The 24,568-nt window shown below is 40.5% G+C and overlaps 1 protein-coding gene across 1 annotated transcript; it reads right to left on the bottom strand.

Annotated features, from left to right (window-relative positions):
- Positions 1 to 923: 923 nt before the first annotated feature.
- On the bottom strand, positions 924 to 23,152 carry PON3 (paraoxonase 3; the record flags this gene model as incomplete). Its single annotated transcript, XM_079711452.1, is given in 10 exon segments — positions 924 to 1,082; positions 3,764 to 3,892; positions 4,131 to 4,166; positions 4,169 to 4,214; positions 5,202 to 5,402; positions 6,759 to 6,882; positions 11,518 to 11,683; positions 15,856 to 15,911; positions 21,001 to 21,071; positions 23,079 to 23,152. Coding segments are annotated over 10 exon segments (1,062 nt in total).
- Positions 23,153 to 24,568: the final 1,416 nt, after the last annotated feature.

The raw sequence follows: 24,568 nt of genomic DNA, 5'->3' as shown, positions 1-24,568 counted from the left end.
GGTTCAGAGCCAAGCTGATTACAACACCTCAGATACCGATATCACTACAAATAAAGACCTGTTACAAAGATCAGATTAGCCCTGCCCTGCCTTAAAGTAGGCAGTGTGGTCTTTGTCAGATTTTCCAGAATCTGATTTCCTGTGTCTACATTGGGAGAATGCAAGTTCAAGGAGGACTTTGGGGGCCTCCCTGGTGGCGCAGTGGTTGAGAGTCTGCCTGCCGATGCAGGGGATACGGGTTCGTGCCCCGGTCTGGGAGGATCCCATATGCCGCGGAGCGGCTGGGCCCGTGAGCCATGGCCGCTGAGCCTGTGCATCCGGAGCCTGTGCTCCGCGACGGGAGAGGCCACAACAGTGAGAGGCCCGCGTACCACAAAAAAAAAAAAAAAAAGGAGGACTTTGGGCAGTCCCATGATGCCAATTCTTGCTTTTATCCATGGGCTGGGCACTTGATTGGTAGTTTGTGCCTTGTGCAATTGAGGGAAGAGAGGAGGAATTATAAATATTTGAACATTAGCTTTTCTCCTGGTCTGGACTGCAGGAGGCTCAGAACATCACAGTTGCAGGAGGTTAATTTTGCCACACAGTTTACCAAGGAGCCCTAGGTGAGCTTGGACACCTCACTTACCACAGCTCACTCATCTTATTGTAGAAAGAATATTGGAGGCGGTAGATAAAAAGACTTAAGAGGTTTAGTTTCTTGTTGGACTGTCACTATCTTGACTTGCAATTAGGTGGATATTACATAATCTCTCTGCTTCTTTACTTCTATCCATGAGAAAAGCCGGACACATTTTTATTGGTGTGTCCAATAAAAATTTATTATTTAGTTATTGTTATTGTCATTTACTTACAGTTCCAGTTATCATATAATTAAGGGTTTACTTTTACCAAATATGTAGACTTTTTGAAATATCTGGACCCTAGAGCACACAGTACAGAGCTTTGTGAAATACAGTGCCTATGAGAAGCTTCCCCTGGTACACAGAAGCCACAGAGCTGCCCTGAAGCATTGAGCCATTGTTGGCATACTCAGTGCTTATCCTGGGCTTCTCAGACAAAGCATTCCGGATGCGAAGTACCTGTCAAGAAAGATCATTCATTAGTAGACTATGAACAAACAGCCATCAGGGATGTTTTCCTTCCCAAGTACTCCAGGAGTAATATGTTTCTCAGAAATCAATAAGCTAAAATCCATACATCTTCAATCTTTTCTTTTTCTTCTTCTGATGAAAGTATCAGTGTCCTAACGATATCTAGTCAGTCAAGTGGACTAGTGATCTCACATTAGCCAAATTCCTCAACAGATGGTTTACACAATTTTGATAGTTCGGACTTCTCTATAGTGAGAGGTAAGAACTGTGAATGCTCTTATCTAATCTTGAGTGAACGGTGTTGCTCCCTCTGTGGAAAGGTTCTTGCCTTTGACTGGGCATACAGGATGAGGAGGGAAACATGGGACAAGGTAATGAAAGGACAACCAGTTAGCCAGCCAACCCAACCCAGAACCAGTAGATGGTAGTTTTCACAGCTGGACCCCTCCCTCAAGGAAGCATAAAGAATGCATACTTTGGAATTCAATCTGACACATCACTGCCTAGTACTGTTATTGATCCACAGGATTTACACAGTTTAGTTTGCTAATCAGTAAATACATAAGTGCTCAGGTTTCCAAATAGCCTGGATGAAGTTCATTCAAATAGGGCATGACGTGAATTAAATTAGGATTTAATTGAGGATTAGGATTTCATGAGTCATGAGTCTATATCAACATCTCTTATTAAAATAGAATTTAGGTTTTTTTGTTTTTGTTTTTGTTTTATCTTGAGGAAAATCCTACAACTTTATCTCAGGTTTGTTACATGGAAAACTCAAGCTGGAACTCATGTAGAAAACATTAGCCTCCACCAGAAATAAAGGGTGTCAGTGATTGTGAAGAAAGAAGTCTTATCTAAAATAAACAAATGATTAAACTTGAAAATGGAGACATGAAAAAGAGTCTAAACAATTTTCTTATCATTCTATGGATCATATTTTCATTCTCTTAAAGCAGATGTTGTTGGGCATTTGTAGAAAAGTTATATGTATCACTTTGGGGGGCATATATCTGAGGCTAGGGTAGCTTAGGGTAACAATTCTTCAGGTTCTAGTCTCAGGCTGGACTTTTGTTTCTTTTTATATTTTTTGATGTTTTGGGGTGTTTTGTTTGTTTGTTTTTGGTTGTTGTTGGTTTTTGTCAAGAAATTGTTGACTAGGGAATTCTCTGGCAGTCCAGTGGTTAGGACTTCATGCTTTCACTGGTGAGGGCACGGGTTCAATCCCTGGTCAGGGAACTAAGATCCCACAAGCCATGCAGCAGAGCCAAAAACAAAACAAAAAAAGTCGTGACTAATATGTTAATAAAAGAAACAAATCTTTTAAAAAAATTTTTTTATCCTAAAGAATAGCAATATTGGAAGCAGAATAACTGTATGTTCTACTTTACCCATGGGCCAATTACCAGGGTGGGATTTGAGTCTCAATTTCCCAACTCCCCAAACCTAGATTCAAATATTCTCCTCTTTGTTCAAACTTTACCTTGTCAATGAGGCATAGCCTAGTCTCCATATTTAATAAGACCTGCCATCCCTCTGTTCACAGCAATCCTGATCCCTTTTACTGTTATGCTTTTTCTTCCCATAGAACTTACCACTTTCAAAATTACTATCTAATTTACTTATTTCTTATGCTTATTATTCATTGTCTTTCTCCCTCCCTAACAGCAGGGATCTTTGCATGTTTTGTTTTCTGATTGTTTTCTAAGCATTAGAACAAAGACTAGTACATTGTAAGTGCTCAGTAAATTTTTGTGAATAAATCTCTCATAGTATGTGTGCCAAGAATTTATATCTGTATTTAAATTCACTAGAGATTTTTTTATTCTTAAGCTCAATGCTATAGAAATTGCAATGCTTTATACTATTGTTTCTAATGCCATATAAAATTCAATGGCAGGGCTTCCCTGGTGGCACAGTGGTTGAGAGTCCGCCTGCCGATGCAGGGGACACGGGTTCGTGCCCCAGTCTGGGAAGATCCCACATGCCGCAGAGCAGCTGGGCCCGTGAGCCATGGCTGCTGAGCCTGCGCGTCCGGAGCCTGTGCTCCGCAACGGGAGAGGCCACAACAGTGAGAGGCCCGCATATCGCAAAAAATAAAAATAAATAAATAAATAAATTCAATGGCATATGATATTATTTTAGAAGAGATTTAAAGTAACATCTATAAAATGAGACATTCTTCAACACTATCGTATATAATAGAACCTGCGGGCAAAATCTAATTTTGTTATGAGACTACAGTCGTTTAAACCCTTTCATGGGAGCTTCCTGTTGGGCAGTATGAAAGATGTTTCCATATATGACTCTCCCTTTGCCTAACTTTAGGGCCTGCTCAGAGCCTACATCCTGATTGGAACTATGATATGGGAATCTGGGTCAATATGAATAATCAAGCTTATATTTTCCCATGATTCCTAATAGCAAGTACAGCCTTTGCAAGGATGGGATATGCTGTTTAGCACTGATGTTAAACTGTCACCAGGTGTCCTGAAGGGGTTAGTGGGCTGTATCTCCCCATCCTGCCCCAAATCTTTACTCTTCCCATATGCAGAATTTGTTCAATTCTGGAACATCACATATGACCTGCTAAATTCTCCCAAGTCACCTCAACAAATTGTTTGTTCTTGCCGCGTTTCCCATGAGCTTAGAGAAGTGTAAGAACTTACTTCTGACCCTGGAGGATCCTCAGTACTATACATCAGCAGCTTGATGGCATTAGGATGGCATCCTGCCAAAATATCTCCCGTGTCAGGATCAACAGTTAAGTTATCCACTAAGGTGCCCAACTGGATTACCTTCCAACAAAGAGGAAGTAGTGAAGACATTGTTTTGACTTTCTTCCCTACATCCTCCCTCCCACCAGCTCCTTCTGGCTCCTGAAATTAGATTTTTGCTACTGAATTTTAGAAATGCAAGCATAATCTCACCAACATTCTTCTAAAACAGTCTCATTTCCTTCATTCAGGGAGCACATTCCCAGCTTGGGAACTAATGTAATAGAACACGTTGTGTGGGAAGACAGAGTACTTTTACCTTGAGTTGAGTTAAATCCCAGTTGTCATGTTTTTTTTCATTACATGAATATTCTTATCCAGTACATCAGCTACGTAGATATACCTTTGAAGTAAGTAACATTTACATTTAAGCAAGTAGTAATGAGAGATGATACTAACTTTTATTTTGGAGAAGAAGTATACAAATTCACAATAGCTCAAAGTGCCACTACAGTGCCTTTCTAAACCACAGTAAAAGATAATGGACTGCTATTTTTAATACTCTTGAAGTGCTTTAAGTAAGCGTTGAATATGAGATATGACCATAAGGTAATGGAATTGTGTTTCTAGATGACATATAGGCTCAGTCTCATCAGTTAGGAGTCACACTTTATTCTTTAAATTGAATGGAGGTAAGTGGACCTCTCATAAGTCCAATAGAGCCTATACTTCCAGAAACTCGTGCTTGAAAAGAAGTAGCAGATGATCATGAAACTCAATCACAATTATTTTTAAAAAGAGGAAGAATACTTAGCTTTGTTTTCCACAGGGATCACCTCTATTTATTATGTCACCTTTACATTTAATATTCATGGTACTCTTCTCTTTAAATAACCTTCCATTTTAAAAACACTTTAAAAGAGTGTTTCTCATAAAATTTTATGCTGCATAAAATAATGTCTTCTCATAGAAAATTCTGTTGTAGTATAACAGTAAGTCTGAAACTTATACAATCCCAATGCCCAATCTAAGTTGGGTCTCCCTCTCCAGTAAGAACTTTTGGGTAACTGAACTTAGTATAAGTGATTAAAGACCTTCTAGCCTCATAAGGGGCAGAGGTATCCTGCATTTATACTCTTTTCTAGTCACATAAGAATTTGGAACAAGGACCTCATATCCTTGAGTCAAAATCCCTCATTTTGTTGGGGGACCCTAAAGTGCAAGAGGGCAATGGTTGGCTTAAGATCACACATTTATTGTGAACCCTGGCCACGCTGGATCCCTCCACACATATATTGACTACTTAAGCCTCAGGAAGTAAGCACTTCTTCAGGGAAGGAATCCATGAAAATGTCAAGGGTAAAGGGTTGGAATTTATAAAAGAGCTTACTTCTTGTCTGGTGAGATGGTGATCCCATTGGCAGAACTAAATCCTTTGGCCACCACTTTAACCTCTCTTGGACTGTAAAAAAGAATGTAAGTCCAGCGAAGATCCATGACCATCTCTAATAGTACCAAGAAGAAGTTGGTAAAATAGTGGTCTCTGGTGGCATAGAACTGTTCTGCTCCGAGAACCACAATGTCATTCACACTAAAATGAAAAAGAAAAATAAAAAAAGAGACAGAGAGAGGAAAAGAAAAAACCCATGGGCTATTTAAAATCACTAAATCTCAAAGACCAATAAATTCATCAGTTTGAGAAAGTATACATGAACTAGTATGGATTAAAGGATTCCACAGAAAGTACATGACTTTTCATTGTCCTGATGGATTTTCTTTTAGCCATTTGTTATTTTATCACTCCTCCCTTCCACAGAAATCAGCAAAAACAGACAAGTATACGAATAAACCTCTCAAATCTAAATCTGGTGACTTGTGACTGTTTTTTTTTTTTTTTTTTTTACAGGTGAAAGAGGGATTCTATAATTCCCAACACACTGTGAACCTGATAGAACAAATCTAGGGTTTTTTTTATTATTACTATTTTTCTTTAAACAATTGCCAAGACTGGAATCAAAGATAAATAGAAGGCATAACAGTTTTGCTCTGGTTTTGTGTTATTCAGATTTTTAAATTTTTTTTGTTTTTTTCTTTTTTTACAAATACAAATTAAACATGAAACAACTCTACTTCAAAAAGAAATCTAACAGTTCAAGAAAAGCTTATCAGTTGCATTCTAGACATTTAAAACCTATCTCACAATTTAAATTTCAGTGGTAAAAACAGTAGGTTTTGGAACTGTTTGGTGATTGCGTATCCAAAGAAAAACTCCACCAACACATTTTATTGTTTTTAACCATACCAGAGAGAATCTAAATTGTCCATTTTTCCAACAGCAATTTTTCCGCACCAGAAGGTAGTCCTGACTCTCAAAGAAGAGACAATTTGGGGTTTTCCTGCCTTCAAAATGTTTATCAAATCCTGTAATTCTCCCAGGATTTTGAAACATGTAGAAAATAAGTAAGAAATATTCCAATGAACGAAACATACCAAATGTCAGTAATAAGCAAGAAACATTCCTTTGGGGAAACTGTTAAAAAAAAATCCAGGGCTTCCCTGGTGGCGCAGTGGTTGAGAGTCCGCCTGCCGATGCAGGGGACACGGGTTCGTGCCCCGGTCTGGGAAGATCCCACATACCACGGAGCAGCTAGGCCCGTGAGCCATGGCCGCTGAGCCTGCGTGTCCGGAGCCTGTGCTCCGCAACGGGAGAGGCCACAACAATGAGAGGCCCACGTACCACAAAAAAAAAACAAACAAAAGTTGGAGAATATAAAGATATTCAATACCGAAGACGGCAGTTTCTAGTGAGGTGCTGGTCAGTGTCACCATGAGAACCTTTAGAAAGCTTTAGAAGAAAAAGCTTCAAAACAAAAGTTTAACAAAGGCTGTGAACTAAAGAAAACAAAGCAAACAGCAGAGGCACAAATTAAATACTTTAATTCCATACCTTTTGAGAAGTTCGTGTTTTATAGTTTTCAGGTGTACCAAAGAACGTTGTTCCTCAAATTTAAATATCTCCACAGTGGACTCCATGTGGGGATGATTCACAACATAAAGATAAACAATTTGGTCTAAAGTGGAAAAAAGACATAATTTCCAAGAAGTTTGCTTCTGTTGCAACTATCATTACACCTAGTGTAGAACTTGGTCATGTCCAAGGATTTTTCTTATACATCTTGCATTTGATCCTCGCAACCCATCTGATAGGTAAGTCAAACAAATGCCAGAATCCTCATTTTATTGAAGAAACTGACACTCAGAAGGTTAATGACTTGTCAGCAATTTCATAACCACCCAGTGGCAAAGCCAAGCCCAGATGTTTCTGCAATGCTCCTTTCAGCCTCACCTGCACACCCTCTCTAACAGGAAGATGCAGAACTACAGTGGTGCATAAACACGGATGCGGTTTCCCAAGGTGGCCCCTCAACAAGAGAAGTGGGTACAAGCAAGCAAATCTTTGCCGAGAATTCTGTTCTGTGAGAACTGCCTACATTGCAACACACATTCAAGAAGTGTCAGGCCTGTCTAAATATTTTAAAATGAACATTTCCCAGGTAGAGAATGAACTCCTGACACAAGTCACCTACCTGAGGTTGCAGTAACGATATTTAGTTATTCATGAACCCAGTAGACGTGGAATGTAAATACAAATGTAGAAGAAAATAGATTAGCCAATTTTAGGTATAACCAACCTCAGGAATGTTCACCTATCTGTTCTCATACCGGAATGTGAACTGCTGTGAACAGGATTGGGGGCAGTACTCTAGCTTCTCAGAGTACTGTTTTCTGACTTATCAGGACTTCTAAGTCAGATGCACTCTGGAGTTTGAAAGAGCCTGGGCCCATGCTCCCATTCAGGATTTGATCTGCGTTCATCTCCCCAGTTCCTTTCTTGATGGGGTTTCCAGTCATGCAGCGGGGCAGGCCAGAGCCCTGAGATGTGGGGCTTATACTCAGGGCCCCTGAACCACATGGGCACCTTTACCTGAATTAAGGAAAAGTGCTCCCTCGCAGATGAATCTTTCTTTTGGTCTGACCCAACTCTGTTCCAGGGCATGGCAACTCTGTTCCAGGGACTTGGCAAGCAGAACCTGAGTAGCATTTAGCCCTCACATGGCCCTTCGACAAGACACTCTTGCTGGACACAGCATGAAAAATACATTGCTGCCCTGGCTTTACCCCCTTCTTAAGGCCTCTTTTCATATAAGAGATGCTTGGTGAGAAGACTTTTGTTTTCTGTCTTCTCATTCATGCCACTTTATGTGTACTGTTTTGGCCTTATGAATTAAATACATAATTAAGGGAGGTCACTAACAAATAAAATAAGTTGTCAATCATAACATACTTAACTTCTGAAAGCCTGATTATATGCCTGAGGATTAATCTGTAAACTGGTCCCATCATAAAAAAAAAAAAAAAGCAAAAACAAACCAAAACCAACCCTCACCTCCCCTTCCCCCCTTAAAAAAAAAAAAACCCACCTCTAACACTATCCCATGGAATAAAATAGCTCCAGGTTAATCTGATCACTCATTACACCTCCAATGAAGCATCATATGTCTAGTTGGGTGTCAGGCAAAAAAGTGATGACCCTCAAATTATTTAAATAGAGCCAGGAGCCCAAATTTCACCTGAATTAAGGACATAGGATTAGAAGTAAGACCATCTGGGTTCTACTTCTGGCATTGCCATTTACTAATGACAGAAGTGAAGTCACACTTTACTGCATGTCTCTAAACTCCATTTCTCCATCTATAAAACTATCAGTATCTGCCCTGCCTGACTCATAGGGTTCATTCATTTATTCATTTAACACATGTTCACAGAGCACCTAACATGCTGCAGACACTGTTCTAGACTCTGGGAATCTGGCAATGAACAAGTCACATATGTTTTTATGATGGTTACATTCTAGAGAAGAAAACAGGGAGGAAATAATTAGTAAATAAAAGAATATGGGAGTGGGGAGATATGCCTTCTTCATACAGTTGCACCCACTTGAAAAGTGACAGTTAAGCTTGGATCTAGAGATGAGAAGGAGCCCACTATAGAGCAATAGTGGGAGAGGGAAAGAAGGTTGTTTTAACATTAATAAAAAGCATTAATTACCATTTTGATGAGTGCTAAAAGAGGAAGTTCATTGAGAAGAAATATAGCAAGTTTCACAGCCTGAAATAAGATGATGGGAAGGCTTCCCTGAGAAGGTGACATTTTAGCTGAGGCCTGAATGATGAAAAAGAATAAGCCAGAAATAAATGGAAAGACATTCCAGGCAGAGCGAATTACAGATGCAAAGGCCCTGAGGCATGCAGCATTCTGCAGGACTAAGGGAAATCCAGTGTGACTAGTCCAGAGAGTCAGGGAGACAGTGGTGCCCACTGAGGCTGGAGAGAGCATCCAGATGCCAGAATATGTAGGAGTAGCGCCTAGGAAACCATTCTGGAGATTTGGGGTTTATCTTCAGAGTGACAGGAACAATATGGTGAATTTTCAGAAGGGAGTGACATGATCAGATTTGTACAAAAAATAATGCTTGCTTATAAAAACGGCTTGAGTTGGTATAATAGGGAAAGTGCAATCAGGGACCACTGCAGAATCTAGGATAGACATGTTGGGGACTTGGACTGGGATGGTGCAGTGAGGATGGGGAGAGGTCAGCAGCTTGGAGAGATATTTGAGGGTTAAACTGGACAGAACTTTGTAACTAGTTGACTGAATGCGGCAGGGAGAGGGGAAGAGTCAAGGTTGGGCCCAGGGTTTTATTTTGAGGAATAAAATATATATAAAGTGCTTTATAAACTGTAAAGCAATATAAAATTGTTAGTACAATTATCTTTTAAAGAAGGGCTTGCTAGGCAAGTAAACATCATATATTAGATTTCAGGGGAATATTTAACCTACTTAGTAAGATAGTATTCAAGTATTTTAAAAGGTACCCATTTGTTTAAAAATGAACAAGTCTGTTGGTGCAGATGAAAGAATGAAACATTGATCGGTTGGATAAGTGGATTGAGATAATTATTAGTCATTTTTTATTCATTTAAATCACTCTAGCAAATTTAACTTCACAATTAACAATGCCTTGTAACTTCAGTATGTATTTGGAAGAATTAAAACACCATTTATTTAAAATTTTTGATTTGCAACATTTCCATTTGGCCTTCCCTTCACCTATTAATAGTTACTACTAGTGAGGTTTCATTCTTCTTATCTTCTACATGATCTGTGGACCCACAAATATCTAAAAATTAAGTTAGTCTGGAATTATAAACTATAAAGTAAAAAATAATATTGGAAATTATTGTTTTAAAGCATATACAGTGTATTCATAACTATGCTTTGTTTTCTACAATAGCTTTTTTGAGATAGAATTCACTTGCCATTAAACTCACACTTTCAAAATGTATAGTTTAGTGGTTTTCAGTGTATTCAGAGTTGTGCAACCATAGCCACTTTCTAGTTCCAGAATATTTTCATCACCCCAAAAAGAAATCCCATATCCATTGGCTGTCACTCCCCATTCCCTGCCCACCCCCAAGTCCCTGCCAACCACTAATATACTTTTTGTCTCTATAGATTTGCCTATTCTGCACATTTAATATAAATGGAATCATACAATATGTGGCATTTAAGTGACTGAATTCTTTCACTTAGGATAATGTTTACACGGCTCATCCATGTCGTAGCATTCATCAATACTTCATTTCTTTTTATTGCCGAATAATATTCCATTGTATAAACATACCACCTTTTGGTTATGCATTCAACATTTCATGGGAATTTGGATTATTTTCACCTTTTGAGTATTAGGAGTAATGTTGCTATGAATATATGTGTGTAAGTTTTTGTATAGACCTATGTTTTCAGTTCTCTTAGGTATGTGCCAAGGAGTAGAGTTTCTGCATCATATGGTAGATCTACCTTTAACATTTTGGGGAACCATCAAACTGCATTCAAAAGTGACTGCACTCAATCCCACCAGCAAAGTGTGAGGATGCCAGTTTCCCTACATCCTTGCCAATGTTTGTTACTGTCTGTCTTTTTTTAATTATAGCCACCCTATGGGTGTGAAATGGTGTCTCATTATGGTTTTCATTTGCATTTCCCTAATGACTAAGGATACTGAGTATCTTTTCATGTGTTTATTGGCCATTTGTGTATCTCTTTGGAAAGACATACTGAGATCCTTTGTCCATTTTTTAACTGGGTATTTGTCTTTTTGTTGTTGAGATGTAAAAATTATATATTCTGGATATGAGCCTCATCAGACATCTGATTTGCACATCTTTTTCTCTTATGCTTTAGGTTGTTTCTTCACTTCCTTGATGGTGTCTTTTGAAGTTTTTAATTTTAACAATGTCTAATTCATCCATTGTTTCCTTTTATGTTGCTTTATAAATGTCATGAGATTATTTTCAAAGGGCCTTTAATTTATATGTTAGATTTCTGAGAACAATATCCCAACTGGTTTTGATGGTCAGATGAGAAGAAAAGGGGGTAGGGGAAAGAGGGTGTGACCACAGTCTGGTCTCCCCCTCTTTAACATGACATTAAAAAATGTTTTGATACATATTTATTATCTTATAAATATACATCTTCATGGTAAAATAGCATCTTCCCTCCTTTCACATACATGTTGAATAGCTGAGGATGAGTGGTTTGTATTTCCCTCATTTTCCCCTTATTCTTAAGCATTCAAGCTTTACCTTTGTCGATGAAAGTACTGATCCCATGTGGATTAAATGATGCTTTGTCAAAACCATCACTGATGTTTAGTGCCTGGACCCTTGGGTTTTGCTCATTTAAATCCATCAAGAAGATTTGTCCTGGCTCATCTGGTGCAAAGTTTGGCATGCCTGGATATTTTAATCCCTTTAAAATATAGAGAATAAGTATGCACATATACACATATCAAAGCAGCATTTTCACATGGAAGCTAAAATCTCAAGGCCTAACAAAAATGTTCAGAGCTCTAAATTTCTTTTAGATTTCTGGGATTTTTCACACTGTCAGGTATTGCCATTATCTGATCTGAGGGATTACCAATGTCATCTAAGCCACTGCAGATGGGAATATGGGAAGAACCTATGTTCAATTTTTAATATATAGAGCAGAAATTAGACCAAAAAGCATAATGCAAGAGACTAAGCTGTATTACTTTGTTTGAGTCCCTTGACCTGCCTGTACTACAGGTTTCTCATTTATAAAATGAGGAAATTAAATTATTTAATTGCGAAGGTTCTTTCTAGTCCTATTGTATATATAACGAACGCTCCTCAAAGCAGAGAGAAGGGGTGTATGGGTTTATTGCACTGCTCCCATCCTACATCCATTATATTATGTAATGACAAAGAGAATAATCAGCCAAGAATTAACATAGGGGAACCAGTTTCATACAGTTTACTATTTCTGACCTATTTTGTTCCCACAGATATGTCCAAAGATTTGGATGTGAATCCTTTGCTCCAAATATTGTAAAAAGTTCATTCCAGTAACTTGGACAGTGGCTCTTTCTCCTGGAAGAACCAGGTGTTTATCAACCAATAATAGGCATCCTGAATGTATTGGGCCTTTGCTGCATCCCAGGTCATTGTGTCAAAACTTGGGGTTGGTTTATTCTATACCAATTACAAAACTCAGCCCACTTCCTCCCTGTATCCTTCCCGCATCACTCTGATGTATATCAACATCAACAACATTGTATTTTTTCTTGTACCCTCATTTCCACTTATAATCAGTTTAAATTCTTTCCTTCTCTCTCTCTCTCCCTCCTTCTTCCTTCTTCCTACTCTACCTTCTCCCTTGCTCTCCTTCTCCCCTTCCTTTCTTACACACACACACACACACACACACACACACATACTCTCTTACTTACAATTATACTATTCTTGGCCCTTCCACTGTCCTTCCCTTCCCGCCCCCCAACCCCTGGGGTAGTAATCTTCAGTTTCAAACAACCCCACCTATATCTTCAAGCTTTTCTTAGAGCAGTTCTTCTATGCTTAAATCTTATGGGAAATCTAGCTTTCCCCAGACAATACTGGCCACTGAAGCCCATCAGTGGAAGGTCTGTTCCCTCTATCATTCCTTCTCCTTAAGTCACCACACCTAGAGGAGAGATCGGCATGTCCCTAGCCACGAACTTCTGCTTCCAGAGCTCGAATCTGCCATCGTCAGTCAAGAGCCCGTCTTCTAAGGAAGGCTCACTCTTTGCTTACTGCTTCCTTATCAAATTCTTTGCCAAATCCCTTTGCCCTGTTCTAGCTCTTATACTGCATAGGGCTAGTCTAAATTCTCTTCCTGCCCTTTCCTCCTCTGTCCTCATCCATCCCTCTTTCCTTCTCATTCTACACTCTTCCCTTGTAGCTCTTACTTATAAGGTTACAGGTATTTCTTCTATACCAGTGATTTTCAAATATGCACATTTCCCGGGAACCCCTCTTTGGAGCCCTAGCTGGCATCCCAACTTCTTCCTAAGGGCAGCTCAAAATCAAATGGTCAAAACCAGAATCATCTCTCCTAGAATCCTTGATCTCATTTGTATCTATTCTTCTCTGTTAAGGGAATCACTGCTCTCCCCAACATCAGGCCAGAAAATTGAGTCTCCAAGTCTACCCTTCCCTCCATAGTCAATTTGTCACTAAGTCCAGTAACATTGGGGAAAAAAGTCAGAGACATCTAATTCTTCCCTTTTTCACCTAAGGAAAATTAAGCCCAGAGAAGCGAATTGCCTAAATCACTCAGATCATTAGTTGTACAGCCTCTTTCTGCCACACCATAAAGAAAGGTTTGACAGTAGAGAAGATTGCTCAGGAAGGCAGCTCAAGGTGGAACACCACAGCAAGTACCGTGGGAGCTAGAGGGAATGTGAAGGCACTGACAGCTAGTAGAAGGACTGGGTGCTCTGGAAATGGAAATGATTTGATTGGGGAATAAGGGTAGGGCATGGCAAACAAACTTGGCCTACATTAAGAGTCATGATAAATGAAACTCTTCTAAGAAATGGCTTCACACTTGCCTGGTTTTCTGTTTAAGGCAGTTGGGTAAGAATCTGTGGCAAGTGATTGCAAGCAATTCTTTTGACACCATTCACCACTGAAAATGGTGAAAATCACCTGGATGTGCAGGCATCTTATTTCCACCAGCAGACTACAGGTACATGTGGACAGGCATGGAACTCCTCCACTGCCCTCATTCACCAGTACATACATTCAGTAGGTAGTCAAGCACCTGTGTATACCAGGTAGTATGTTAGGTGCTAGTGTGGCAATGTACATTCCAAAGTCCTGGTCTCAAAAGGATTGAAATCCAGGGAGGCAGCACTGAGCAAGTGTATCAGATATGGTGTGGCATCTAAGACCCTAACCACAGGGAACCTGTAGGACCATCAAAGAGCCACCTTGCCCAGAAAGAGAGTGTTAGGGATTTTCCTGAGGATGATGACCACGATGCCACCACGTGCGTCCACCATCGTGGATGCCACCACGATGAGCCCTCATAGAGAAGTAGGAGTTAGCCAATAACATTGAAGAAGGGAGTAATCTTGCAGGCAAAGAGCATGCCCAGTCCCAAGGTAAGGAAGCAAATAGCCTGCTTGGCACCTCTAAATAGACTAAAGATATCTATCGCACAGAATTACTCTCTAAATCAGCATCTTCCAAACATGTTCTAGGATGGCAAGAAAGGGCAGTAGGAGGTAACCAAGAACAAGGACTTGAATTTATTGCAGTACAGAAAGATTAAAAATAAGCAAAGAACATTATCCTTATCCTATAAGAAAGAGTTGTTTGTTATTTTGCAAAAGGAGCTAACATTTCTCATGGAATTATTTGTGATGAAAATCTCTACTTTCTGAATAGCAAGAATTTAGTACACTTAGTTCTAGTGAAAATAGAAAAGAAACATACAATAGGAACTACAAATATTATTTCCTAATAGCAAAGAAATCTCCTAGCTGTAAAGTAATTATTTTTAAAGGACTATTTGGCATAACATTGAAAATCTAAATTGACAATAGGTAATTTAAGTCAACAAAGAAAAAGCTTTTCTAGACAGCTTTGTTTTATTTTTGGTTTTGGAGGAAAACTAAAGAAATAAAATCCCTCCCACCCACCCTCCCACCCTCACATGTACCACCAGCAGCAGCAATTTAAAATCCAAATGAGACCCTGACTATACTTAAGAATTTAGAAATTGGGGCCATTAAGGAATATTTTATGTGCCCTGTTTCTGGCCAAAAAGATATAGATTTTAAAAATTTATGTTATTTGGTAGTATTTCATTGGCCAAAATGGAATATTAGAGCATGTAATTCCAGCAATCAGAATTCACATTGGAAATGTAGTCAATCTCCTTTTTTCAAAATCCTAGGTCCTGTTCCAAATGCAACTGATTTAATAAGTACATGATAATTTTCAACATCTTCACAACATATACATTTTAATTTATTTAAATTCAGTCCTTCACATAGCTTCCTCATCATCCCAAACCTGTGAAGGTGGTATTGAGAATAAAATGCAGGTTTTTCCCTACTCCTTTTTGAAAGAGCTTCTCTTTGAAAGGCAAGGTACCCAAGATGGAAAATGCTCAGGGTTTTGAATTGAGTAACATGGTTATCATTCAATCCACAAACATTTACTGAGCTCCAAACACAGGAAGGCATGATGAGAGGAATACTAATTAGGGAGAAGATGATTTCCAGAAGCTGAGGCCCAGCAAATAGGGCGATGATGAGGATGAACAACAGCTGAGCAAATCTGGAGCCTCATCTAGGAATCGAATGGAATTCAATATACATTTATTGAGACACTACTGGGTATATAACTGCCCACAGGGAGCTGCCCACCAAGGGTTAGGCAAGCCTGGCATTTCCGTGGTATCTTAATTAGCCTCCTGGAATCCCATTTTGGCTTTTTTGGTTGACTAGTTTACCCATGGGCGGGATGAATGTGTAGGGATCCATCTGGCAGCTGTAGTCAGCAACATTAATGTACTGTCCATGCAGCTATTGACATGAGCATCTGAGGGGCATGGAAAATACTCACACTGGAGATAAAAGCCAGCCCCCTAGGAAGTATATCAATATCTTCAGAGCCATTTTCTGCAAAAGAAGCAGAGGGTCAGAAAGATGCATGTACAAAGGCTTAAAAAGTAAATCTCGCACATAGTCAAGACTTTGAACTTCTTTTGGAAACTACCTTAACTTTTTTTAACTATTTAACTATTTTAACTTTTTAAACTATTTTAACTATTAACTTTCAGGACTCCCACAGGCATGATACACTCCACTAAAACCTGAGCCAGACTCTTGAAATACTAAATTCTTTTTTTTTTTAGAAGTCCCTTTTCAGGAGAAAAAAAGCAAATAACTATAAAATAAATTCATATCCTAGATTTATTCTTTAAATTAAAACTCTCAGGGTATGTCCTAAGAGATTCAGCTTTATTCCCCACAGAAGACTTATCTACAGACCAAGTGATAACATTTGGAAAGTCCTCACTGCGAAGCTCTCTTAAAGGTCTTTCTGCCAAGTATTTCTCCTCTCCAAATTGTTGAGGCCTGAAAAATCTATCCTTCTCCTATCATATTGGGAAATTACTGAGTAACTGTTCTCTGTTATAAAACCAATAGATCTTAGGATGAACTATTGGAAATAATTGAATTTGAAAGATTTTAGTCAGATCTTTTTCTCATTGAGAGCTGGTCATGAGCATTTTTCTATGGAAAGAGGCATATGATAAGTAAGATATGACTAAGAACAGGATGAAAAAGGGGCTCGCGTAGCTTCTCATAGAGAGATAGACCCACATATAATGTGAACCCAAGAAGGCAGCATTGAGGGTGAAATGAAGGCAATGGTTATTGAGTGTGGTAAACTGTAATTTACAAATATGGTAGAAACAGGATGTAACAAAGCCACATGCTCTTCTTTTTTTTTAATTTGAATTTTATTTTATTTATTTATTTTTATACAGCAGGTTCTTATTAGATATCTATTTTATACATATTAGTGTATATATGTCAATCCCAATCTCCCAATTCATCCCACCACCACCACCCCCCACCCCACTTTCCCCCCTTGGTGTCCAAACGTTTGTTCTCTACATCTGTGTCTCTATTTCTGCCTTGCAAACCTGTTCATCTGTACCATTTTTCTAGATTCCACATATACACCTTAATATATGATATTTGTTTTTCTCTTTCTGACTTACTTCACTCTGTATGACAGTCTCTAGATCCATCCACATCTCTACAAATGACCCAATTTCATTCCTTTTCATGGCTGAGTAATATTCCTTTGTACGTATGTACCATATCTTCTTTATCCATTCGTCTGTCGATGGGCATTTAGGTTGCTTCCATAACCTGGCTACTGTAAATAGTGCTGCAATGAACACTGGGGTGCATGTGTCTTTTTGAATTATGGTTTTCTCTGGGTATATGCCCAATAGTGGGATTGCCGAGTCATAAGGTAATTCTATTTTTAGTTTAGTTTTTTTTTTTTTTTTTTTGCGGTACGCGGGCCTCTCACTGCCGTGGCCTCTCCCATTGCGGAGCATAGGCTCTGGACATGCAGGCTCAGTGGCCATGGCTCACGGGCCCAGCCGCTCTGCAGCATATGGGATCCTCCTGGACCAGGGCACGAACCCGCATCCCCTGCATCGGCAGGCGGACTCTCAACCACTGCACCACCAGGGAAGCCCTATTTTTAGGTTTTTTTTTTTTTTTTTTAGATGTTGGGAGTAGGAGTTTATTAATTAATTAATTAATTTTTGCTGTGTTGGGTCTTCGTTTCTGTGCGAGGGCTTTCTCTTGTTGTGGCAAGCGGGGGCCACTCTTCATCGCGGTGCACGGGCCTCTCACTATTGCGGCCTCTCATTGTGGTGCACTCTTGTTGTGGCAAGCGGGGGCCACTCTTCATCGCGGTGCACGGGTCTCTCACTGTTGTGGCCTCTCGTTGCGGTGCACAGGCTCCAGACACGCAGGCTCAGTAGTTGTGGCTCACGGGCCCAGTTGCTCCGTGGCATGTGGGATCTTCCCAGACCAGGGCTCAAACCCGTGTCCCCTGCATTAGCAGGCAGATTCTCAACCACTGCGCCACCAGGGAAGCCCCTATTTTTAGTTTTTTAAGGAAACTCCATACTGTTCTCCATAGTGGCTGTATCAATTTACATTCTCACCAATAGTGCAAGAGGATTCCCTTTTCTCCATACCCTCTTCAGCATTTGTTGTTTGTAGATTTTCTGATGATGCCCATTCTAACCAGCTTTGATTAACCAAACAACTTCCTAGTTAAGACAATCCTTGAGCCTCAAAGCCTTGGAAAAAGGATGAACTTAACACAAAAAGATCTTTGAGGTATGGTTGTTGGAGGTTAGAATTATTTCACCTTTCAAACTTTCTTCCCAGAAAGAATACTGGGGAAGGAAAACAAAAAGAGGAAGAGTTTGTTAGCCAATAAAATTAACCACAAAACTCTAGGTCTTGAAGAAAACACAAATCAGAATTTTTCCCCAGCTCTGTTACTGCCTACCTACCACACCCTGCCTTCAATCCTTTAGTGTTTTCCATTGTTTCATAAAGCTTTTCACTCTGGAATAGTTGGGTCTTGCGAGTATTATCTTATTAGTGAGCTTTATTTCAATATCTAGCCTGCCTTGTCTTGGTCAGCTCTATTTATTAATATTTCACCTTTTTGCATCTCAGATTTTCTGTTTTCTGCTGCTATCATACTTCCCTGAAGTTTCATAATAAAAATGTGCTGTCAGTAGATAAGAAAGGCAGTGTTACACAACAGAGAGTACAAAGGCATAGAAGAAAACTGCCCTGGTTCATAATCTAGGCCTGTCTGTCACCCTCTAGTTCTGGACCACTGGGCAAGTAACTTCAGTCTTCTGGGTGTCAGTTTCCTAATCTACAAAGACAGATGGCAGCACCCACCTTACAGGGTGGTTGTGAGGATGATGTAAACGTTTCCAAAGGACTCAGCAGAAAGCTCATAGACACTAGGCCTTTGATAAGGCAGTATTATTATTTTTAGATATATAGCAATATTGTCCTACTGACAAATGACCCGTGATCATTCTCACTTGTTTAGTTCTGCAAATATAAAATGTACACATGCCAACAGACATGAGAAGTGACATGGCATTTTTTTCTTCTGCTCTAGTTTTAACTTCTCAAGTCTGTTTGAATCATACAATCTGAGAGGTGGATTAGATATTAGAAATGATCTAGTCTAATTACCCCTCTAAATTACTTGGCAGGCTCTTATCTTTTGAGAGATATATGTGTAGTCAATATGAATATTATTCCACAAGACAGTGAACAAATGATTAAATGTTATATTTCCTTATTTTTTAAATCAAATTAAATCTGACCCTGAGCCCACATTCCACTAAACTGGAGGGAAATTCAACCTGAGTCTCTCTTTCTGACTTACTGCCAGGGTTGTGCAAATACCATAGGTGGTGAACTTTAAAACGAAGCTGAATATTTGGGAAAGTCCATCTGGCCTTTATTCTATGCTAGTCACCACTGAATTACTCACTGCCAAGCCCACGTGGTCCCTTTAACTTAGACAATTTTGCCACTTCCACGTCCTGCGTGTGTGCGCATATAACCTTTGCTCAGGCTGTGACGCACGGTATAAAGGATCCAGCCTCCCTAAAGATACTTTCTAACCATTCCTTCCTAGGTCTTCATCTTCCCCCAGAATGGGGCAAAGGTCCCTGTTATTCAAAAAAACCACATATTCTTCTCCCGTCTCCATCAGAATCCCTTGAAGGAGCTCAGGTTTTTAAAAACCAAACTCAGGAAGTAGTTTGTCATCAGTTCATTCTGCTTTCTAGCTGGCAGCACAGACCTCATCTAAGACTAGTGAGCACAAGGACCAGGCTACTTCTCTTCTTTTTTTAGAAGTTGAGAGGGAAAAAAGACAGAAAACTAAAATCAAAAGGGCTCTTATTTTTTTCTGATATATGTGTATATCAGAAAAAATATATACATATATATATATTAGTAACATATCTTAGAGAGCTATATAATATATATAATATATATATATATATCTTATGTCACAATAAACTATGCTTTTATCCTGTCACATACTGAAATAAATCACAGTCCCTGACCCTAGGAGGTTTACTGTCTGATTGTGAGAGAAAGAAAGAACACTGCTGGCTCTAAAATAAAGCATGTAGTAGGTGTCACAAGTGAATCAGAGTTTCAGAGTGCTGTGAGAGTTCAGAGGTACGAGAGGAGTTTCCAGCTGATTTCAGCCAGCAGAGATGAAGAAATCATTGGGGGTAATTTCATGAGCAAAGGTGAGAAAATGAAAGAACACATTCCCAGAACAGTGAACAGAATCTAGCTAGAATTTTGTTTTTCTAGTAGTATTGTCAGGGAGAGTGAAAGACTTGGAGCCAGAATAAGCAGTTGAGGCAGTAAGGAGTAGATGAGATCAGCTCTGTGTGGCGGCCCAGGAGAGGCCAACAGATCTCACGTGAAACAGTGAGGGATGAGGGGACAACAAATGGTTCCTAAATTTTGAACTGAGTCTCTTTGACAATGCGGGTACCATGCTTAGGAGAAGTCTAGAAGAAGAGCTGGTTATAGGTGGGGGTATGAGGGAGGAAATGACAGAAAGGTAAAGTAGATTTCAGATGGGAAAATAAGGCCTGCAGTTTGAGTGATTAGGGATCCAGCTATGGATTTTCAATTAAAAAAAAATACTCAGTCGGTTGTGAGGTTCTTGAGAATAAGGGCTAAGTCATACTCCTCTTAGTACTTGCAGATAAATTTTGAAGGAAGTGACACTTGAAGTTAGAAATATCATCAAGGAGAGGGGAGGGGAAAAAAAAGAAGTAAGACAGGCAACAGAAGAAGACAGAGAAGGAAATGAAATTTCACAGAAGGGACAGGAGCACAGTTCAGCGAGGGACCAACCAAAGAGTAGTCAATAACATTTTTCAAATGATTGAGAGATGTCAGTAGGAAAGAGGACTGAGAAAAAGGCACAGATTTTGACATTTAGGAGACCTCTTGGAGATGCGGGATGAGGTAGCTTGGGTAAAGCTGACGAGGCTGAAGCCTCAATAGGAGGGTTTAAGAAGTAGCAGGAAATTAAATTAGCTGGCAGCCTCTGTCAGGTGGATGGTACCAAGAAATTGTACTGTCACGTACATACCAAGTCCCTCAATAAGGTGGCAGTTCTGGGGTTCTACTGGCTCCACTTCTCGATATGCATTAGTTCTTTCTCTGCAGAAGATAAAAACACTGGAGGTCAATGCACAACATCCAAAATCAACATCTAAACATGGTCTTTAATCACCTTCATATTCATTAACTCTCTTTCTCATCATTTATGGATGATATCACAAATAAGTAGACATCTCCTTTTATTTATTTATATAATGTGGACATTATCTGGGTAATGTGCCTATATTATTTATTTAATAGTAAATAAATATTATTAATTTAAATGCACAAAATAATATTATTTAATGTGCTAAAGTATTGTCTATTATAAATCTACACTTTGGTTCCCTTAACCCCCTATAGTTCTGCCTTTTGATCCCTGTCCCCCCTACTGCTTTCCCAAAATTCAACAGGGTATTTTAATAGCTAAACCCTGTAACTTTTGTTTTAACTCTATTATTTTTAAAATTTTATGCTAATTTACTTTGCAAGTATTTAAATTCATTAAACTGACCACAATTTAAACAATTGGCCAAACTATTTCTGAATAGTGTTTTTGTTTCCACAGTGATACATTCTTCTAAATACCAGGAATAATTTTACATTTTTACTAAATTGTATTCAGGAAGACTCTACACTTAGAGTTATCCTACTGTCACTTTAAAAAAAATACTCCTTAGATCAGCTTTATAATTATTATTATTTTTTTATGATTCTCTCACTTGGGTGCATTGGGAGCAAATGTAACAATACACTCTTTCAAGCTGAACTAGAAAGTATTATCAAAAGGCATTAGGCTCGGGAATTCCCTGCTGGCGCAGTGGTTAAGAATCCGCCTGCCAGCGCAGGGCACATGGGTTCGAGCCCTGGTCAGGGAAGATCCCACATGCCGCAGAGCAACTAAGCCCCTGCGCCACAACTACTGAGCCTGTGTGCCATAACTACTGAAGCTGGTGTGCCTAGAGCCCGTTGCTCTGCAACAAGAGAAGCCACCCCAAGGAGAAGCCTGCACACAGCAACAAACAGTAGTCCCCGCTCTCCGCAACTAGAGAAAGCCCGCGCAGCAGCACGAAGACCCAACGCAGCCAAAAATAAATAAATAAATTAATTAATTAATTAATTAAGAGGAAGAAAAAGGCATTAGGCTCCTCAGTAGATTCTAGACGTGAACCTCTGAGGAGACGACCAGTTTCTACTTAGAGAAATAAATAAAAACAACCCAAAGACAATTGAAAACAAATAGAGGCTAATAGATCCACTCAGAAATGCACATCATCACCTAACGTTTCTTCTTACCAGCCCAGTATTAACTTTTCCTGAGATATTTCTGGGATGGCTATCACCAGGAGATCTTCCGCTTCAAAAGGTCAGATACCTACAAAATGCCAGTTTCCCCCTGCAGGTTTTGGCTAATTTCCCTGCTGTCCACCTAGCCCTTTTTTTTTTTTTTTTTTTTTTTTTTTTTTTTTTTTATGCGGGCCTCTCACTGTTGTGGCCTCTCCCGTTGCGGAGCACAGGCTCCAGACGCGCAGGCTCAGCGGCCATGGCTCACGGGCCCAGCTGCTCCGCGGCATGTGGGATCTGCCCGGGCCGGGGCACGAACCCGTGTCCCCTGCATCGGCAGGCGGACTCTCAACCACTGCTCCACCACGGAAGCCCCACCTAGCTCTTTTAATCTGGGACGAGTTGGTAACCCAGTACTCCTCAGTGTGGAACTTCCCCTGGGCAACCTCTGAGTTCAGCCAAAAAACATCCGGCTGGTAGCCTGGCTCCCTACCCCAAGTTCAGCGCTTCCAAAAGAGTTAGTTTGTTCAGGAGCCGAATGCTAAGGGCGACCTGGGAAAGGGGAGGGGGGAGCATCTCTGCTCCACCATCTTAGGAAAGGCAAGAAGTCAGCTCACTTTCCCTATGTGCGCTTCTCAAGGGACAGTTTGCTAGGTGGGATTGAGGAATGGGGTCCCAAACTGCTCATTCTTACCCGCTATAGGAAGGCGGCACCGGGCAGCCCTTAACCTAACTTGGAAGAAGAGAATAGGAGCCGAGGACGCTCCCAAGATGCCAACTCACCTAAGCGTCATTAGCCTCTCCCCGATTAGGGCCAGGCCGGCGCCCAGCAGGGTAAGCGCCACCAGCTTCCCCATGGTCTTGGGGCGCGATGCGCGAGCGCAAGCGCTGGGGAGGCGCTGCGGGCTGGCGCCTGCCCCGCCCCTGGTGGTGCCCAGCCCGCCCATCGTTTCCTCCCGGGCTGGTGCGCTGCCTGGGCGCTGGGCTAAGGTCACGTTGTCCCGCCCCGCCCCGTCTCGCCCCGCCCCGCCCCGCCCCGCCGCGCCGCTTCTGGTTCAAGCCCACCTTTATCCGCGTTGAATCAAAGCTACCTTTATGCTCGAGGTTCAAGGAAACTTTTACTCGCGGGATTCTTTTATTCTTCAAGGCTCAAAGTACAGAGACGGGAGCCGTAGCCCTGGGTTAAGGTCTGGTGTTCTCTTGGCAGCTTTGGCAAGTTCCCACCGGTTGCTGGGATGATAGAGGAGGCGGTTTGCTGCCCAAAGCTGCGGAATTCTACTTCATCTCCTCGTGTGGCCTGAAGTGGAAACTGGAGGGGCGGGGGAGCGCGGGGAGCTAGAGTTCAGAGCCCGAAAGTTTGCGTTTGTGGAGGGCAAGGAGTAATATGAGACGGCGAATTGATCTCTTGACACAGGGAGCACTGATAAACGGAAGATAATCGAAGCGAAGAGCTTTACGTCACTCTTCTCCAAGATTTGGAGCACAGGCCCTTATGTCCTGGCTTCATGGCCTGTCTCTGAATGCTAACGGGGTGGGTACCCAGTTCAGTTTGTTGACTGGGTGGATTTGTTAATATCAGCATCCGTCCCCCAACGTTTGGGATAAAGAAAAGTCGGGAGAAGTGAAGGAAAAGAAATAAATAGAATAGGTAACAAGAAGATGAGCAGAATGGGGGGAAGGGAAACATCGTTTGTTTGGCAGGTTAAACTTTCAAAAGACTCCTAGATCCTTCTTTTTTGGGGGTCTTCAGATCCTGCCAAGAAAAGAATGCACTTCCCCTGCTCATGATGACGACCAGGTTGGAGGGAGAGGGGCGGAAGGTGAGGAAGACTTGAGTTTGGGCAGAGCAAAGTAGCATCTTCAAGCATGATCTGTTTTTATTTACCAATAGAAAGAAATAGTACTAGTTCTGTTGAGTTTAACTGAGTAAATATGTTTGAGAGAATACAGAACTGGAGATATTAAGGAAAGAAAAGGAGGTTTCTGACCTGTGGGATACATGAATATAGTCTGAATACATAATTACTGTAGGATAATAAAGCCTTCCATTTATGCAGCACCCACTATGTGCCTTGGATTGTGCTTAGAACTTTGCCTACTTTTGATTCTCGGTACTTCTCTGAGGTAGGTAGCATCCCAATTTTATAGGTGAGAAAACCAAAGCACAGGGTAGCTGTGTAACTTGCCCTAGGTCACACAGCTGGAGAGTGGCAGAGTCAGGCAGTCCGGCTCCAGACCCTGTGCCCTTCCTTAACTGTGCTGCTTTTATTAAA

Source organism: Hyperoodon ampullatus, assembly GCF_949752795.1.
Source record: "Hyperoodon ampullatus genome assembly, chromosome: 9".
NCBI lineage: Eukaryota > Metazoa > Chordata > Mammalia > Artiodactyla > Ziphiidae > Hyperoodon > Hyperoodon ampullatus.
The sequence above is the reverse complement of the archived record's forward strand: the minus strand, read 5'-3'. Positions and strand labels throughout refer to the sequence as shown.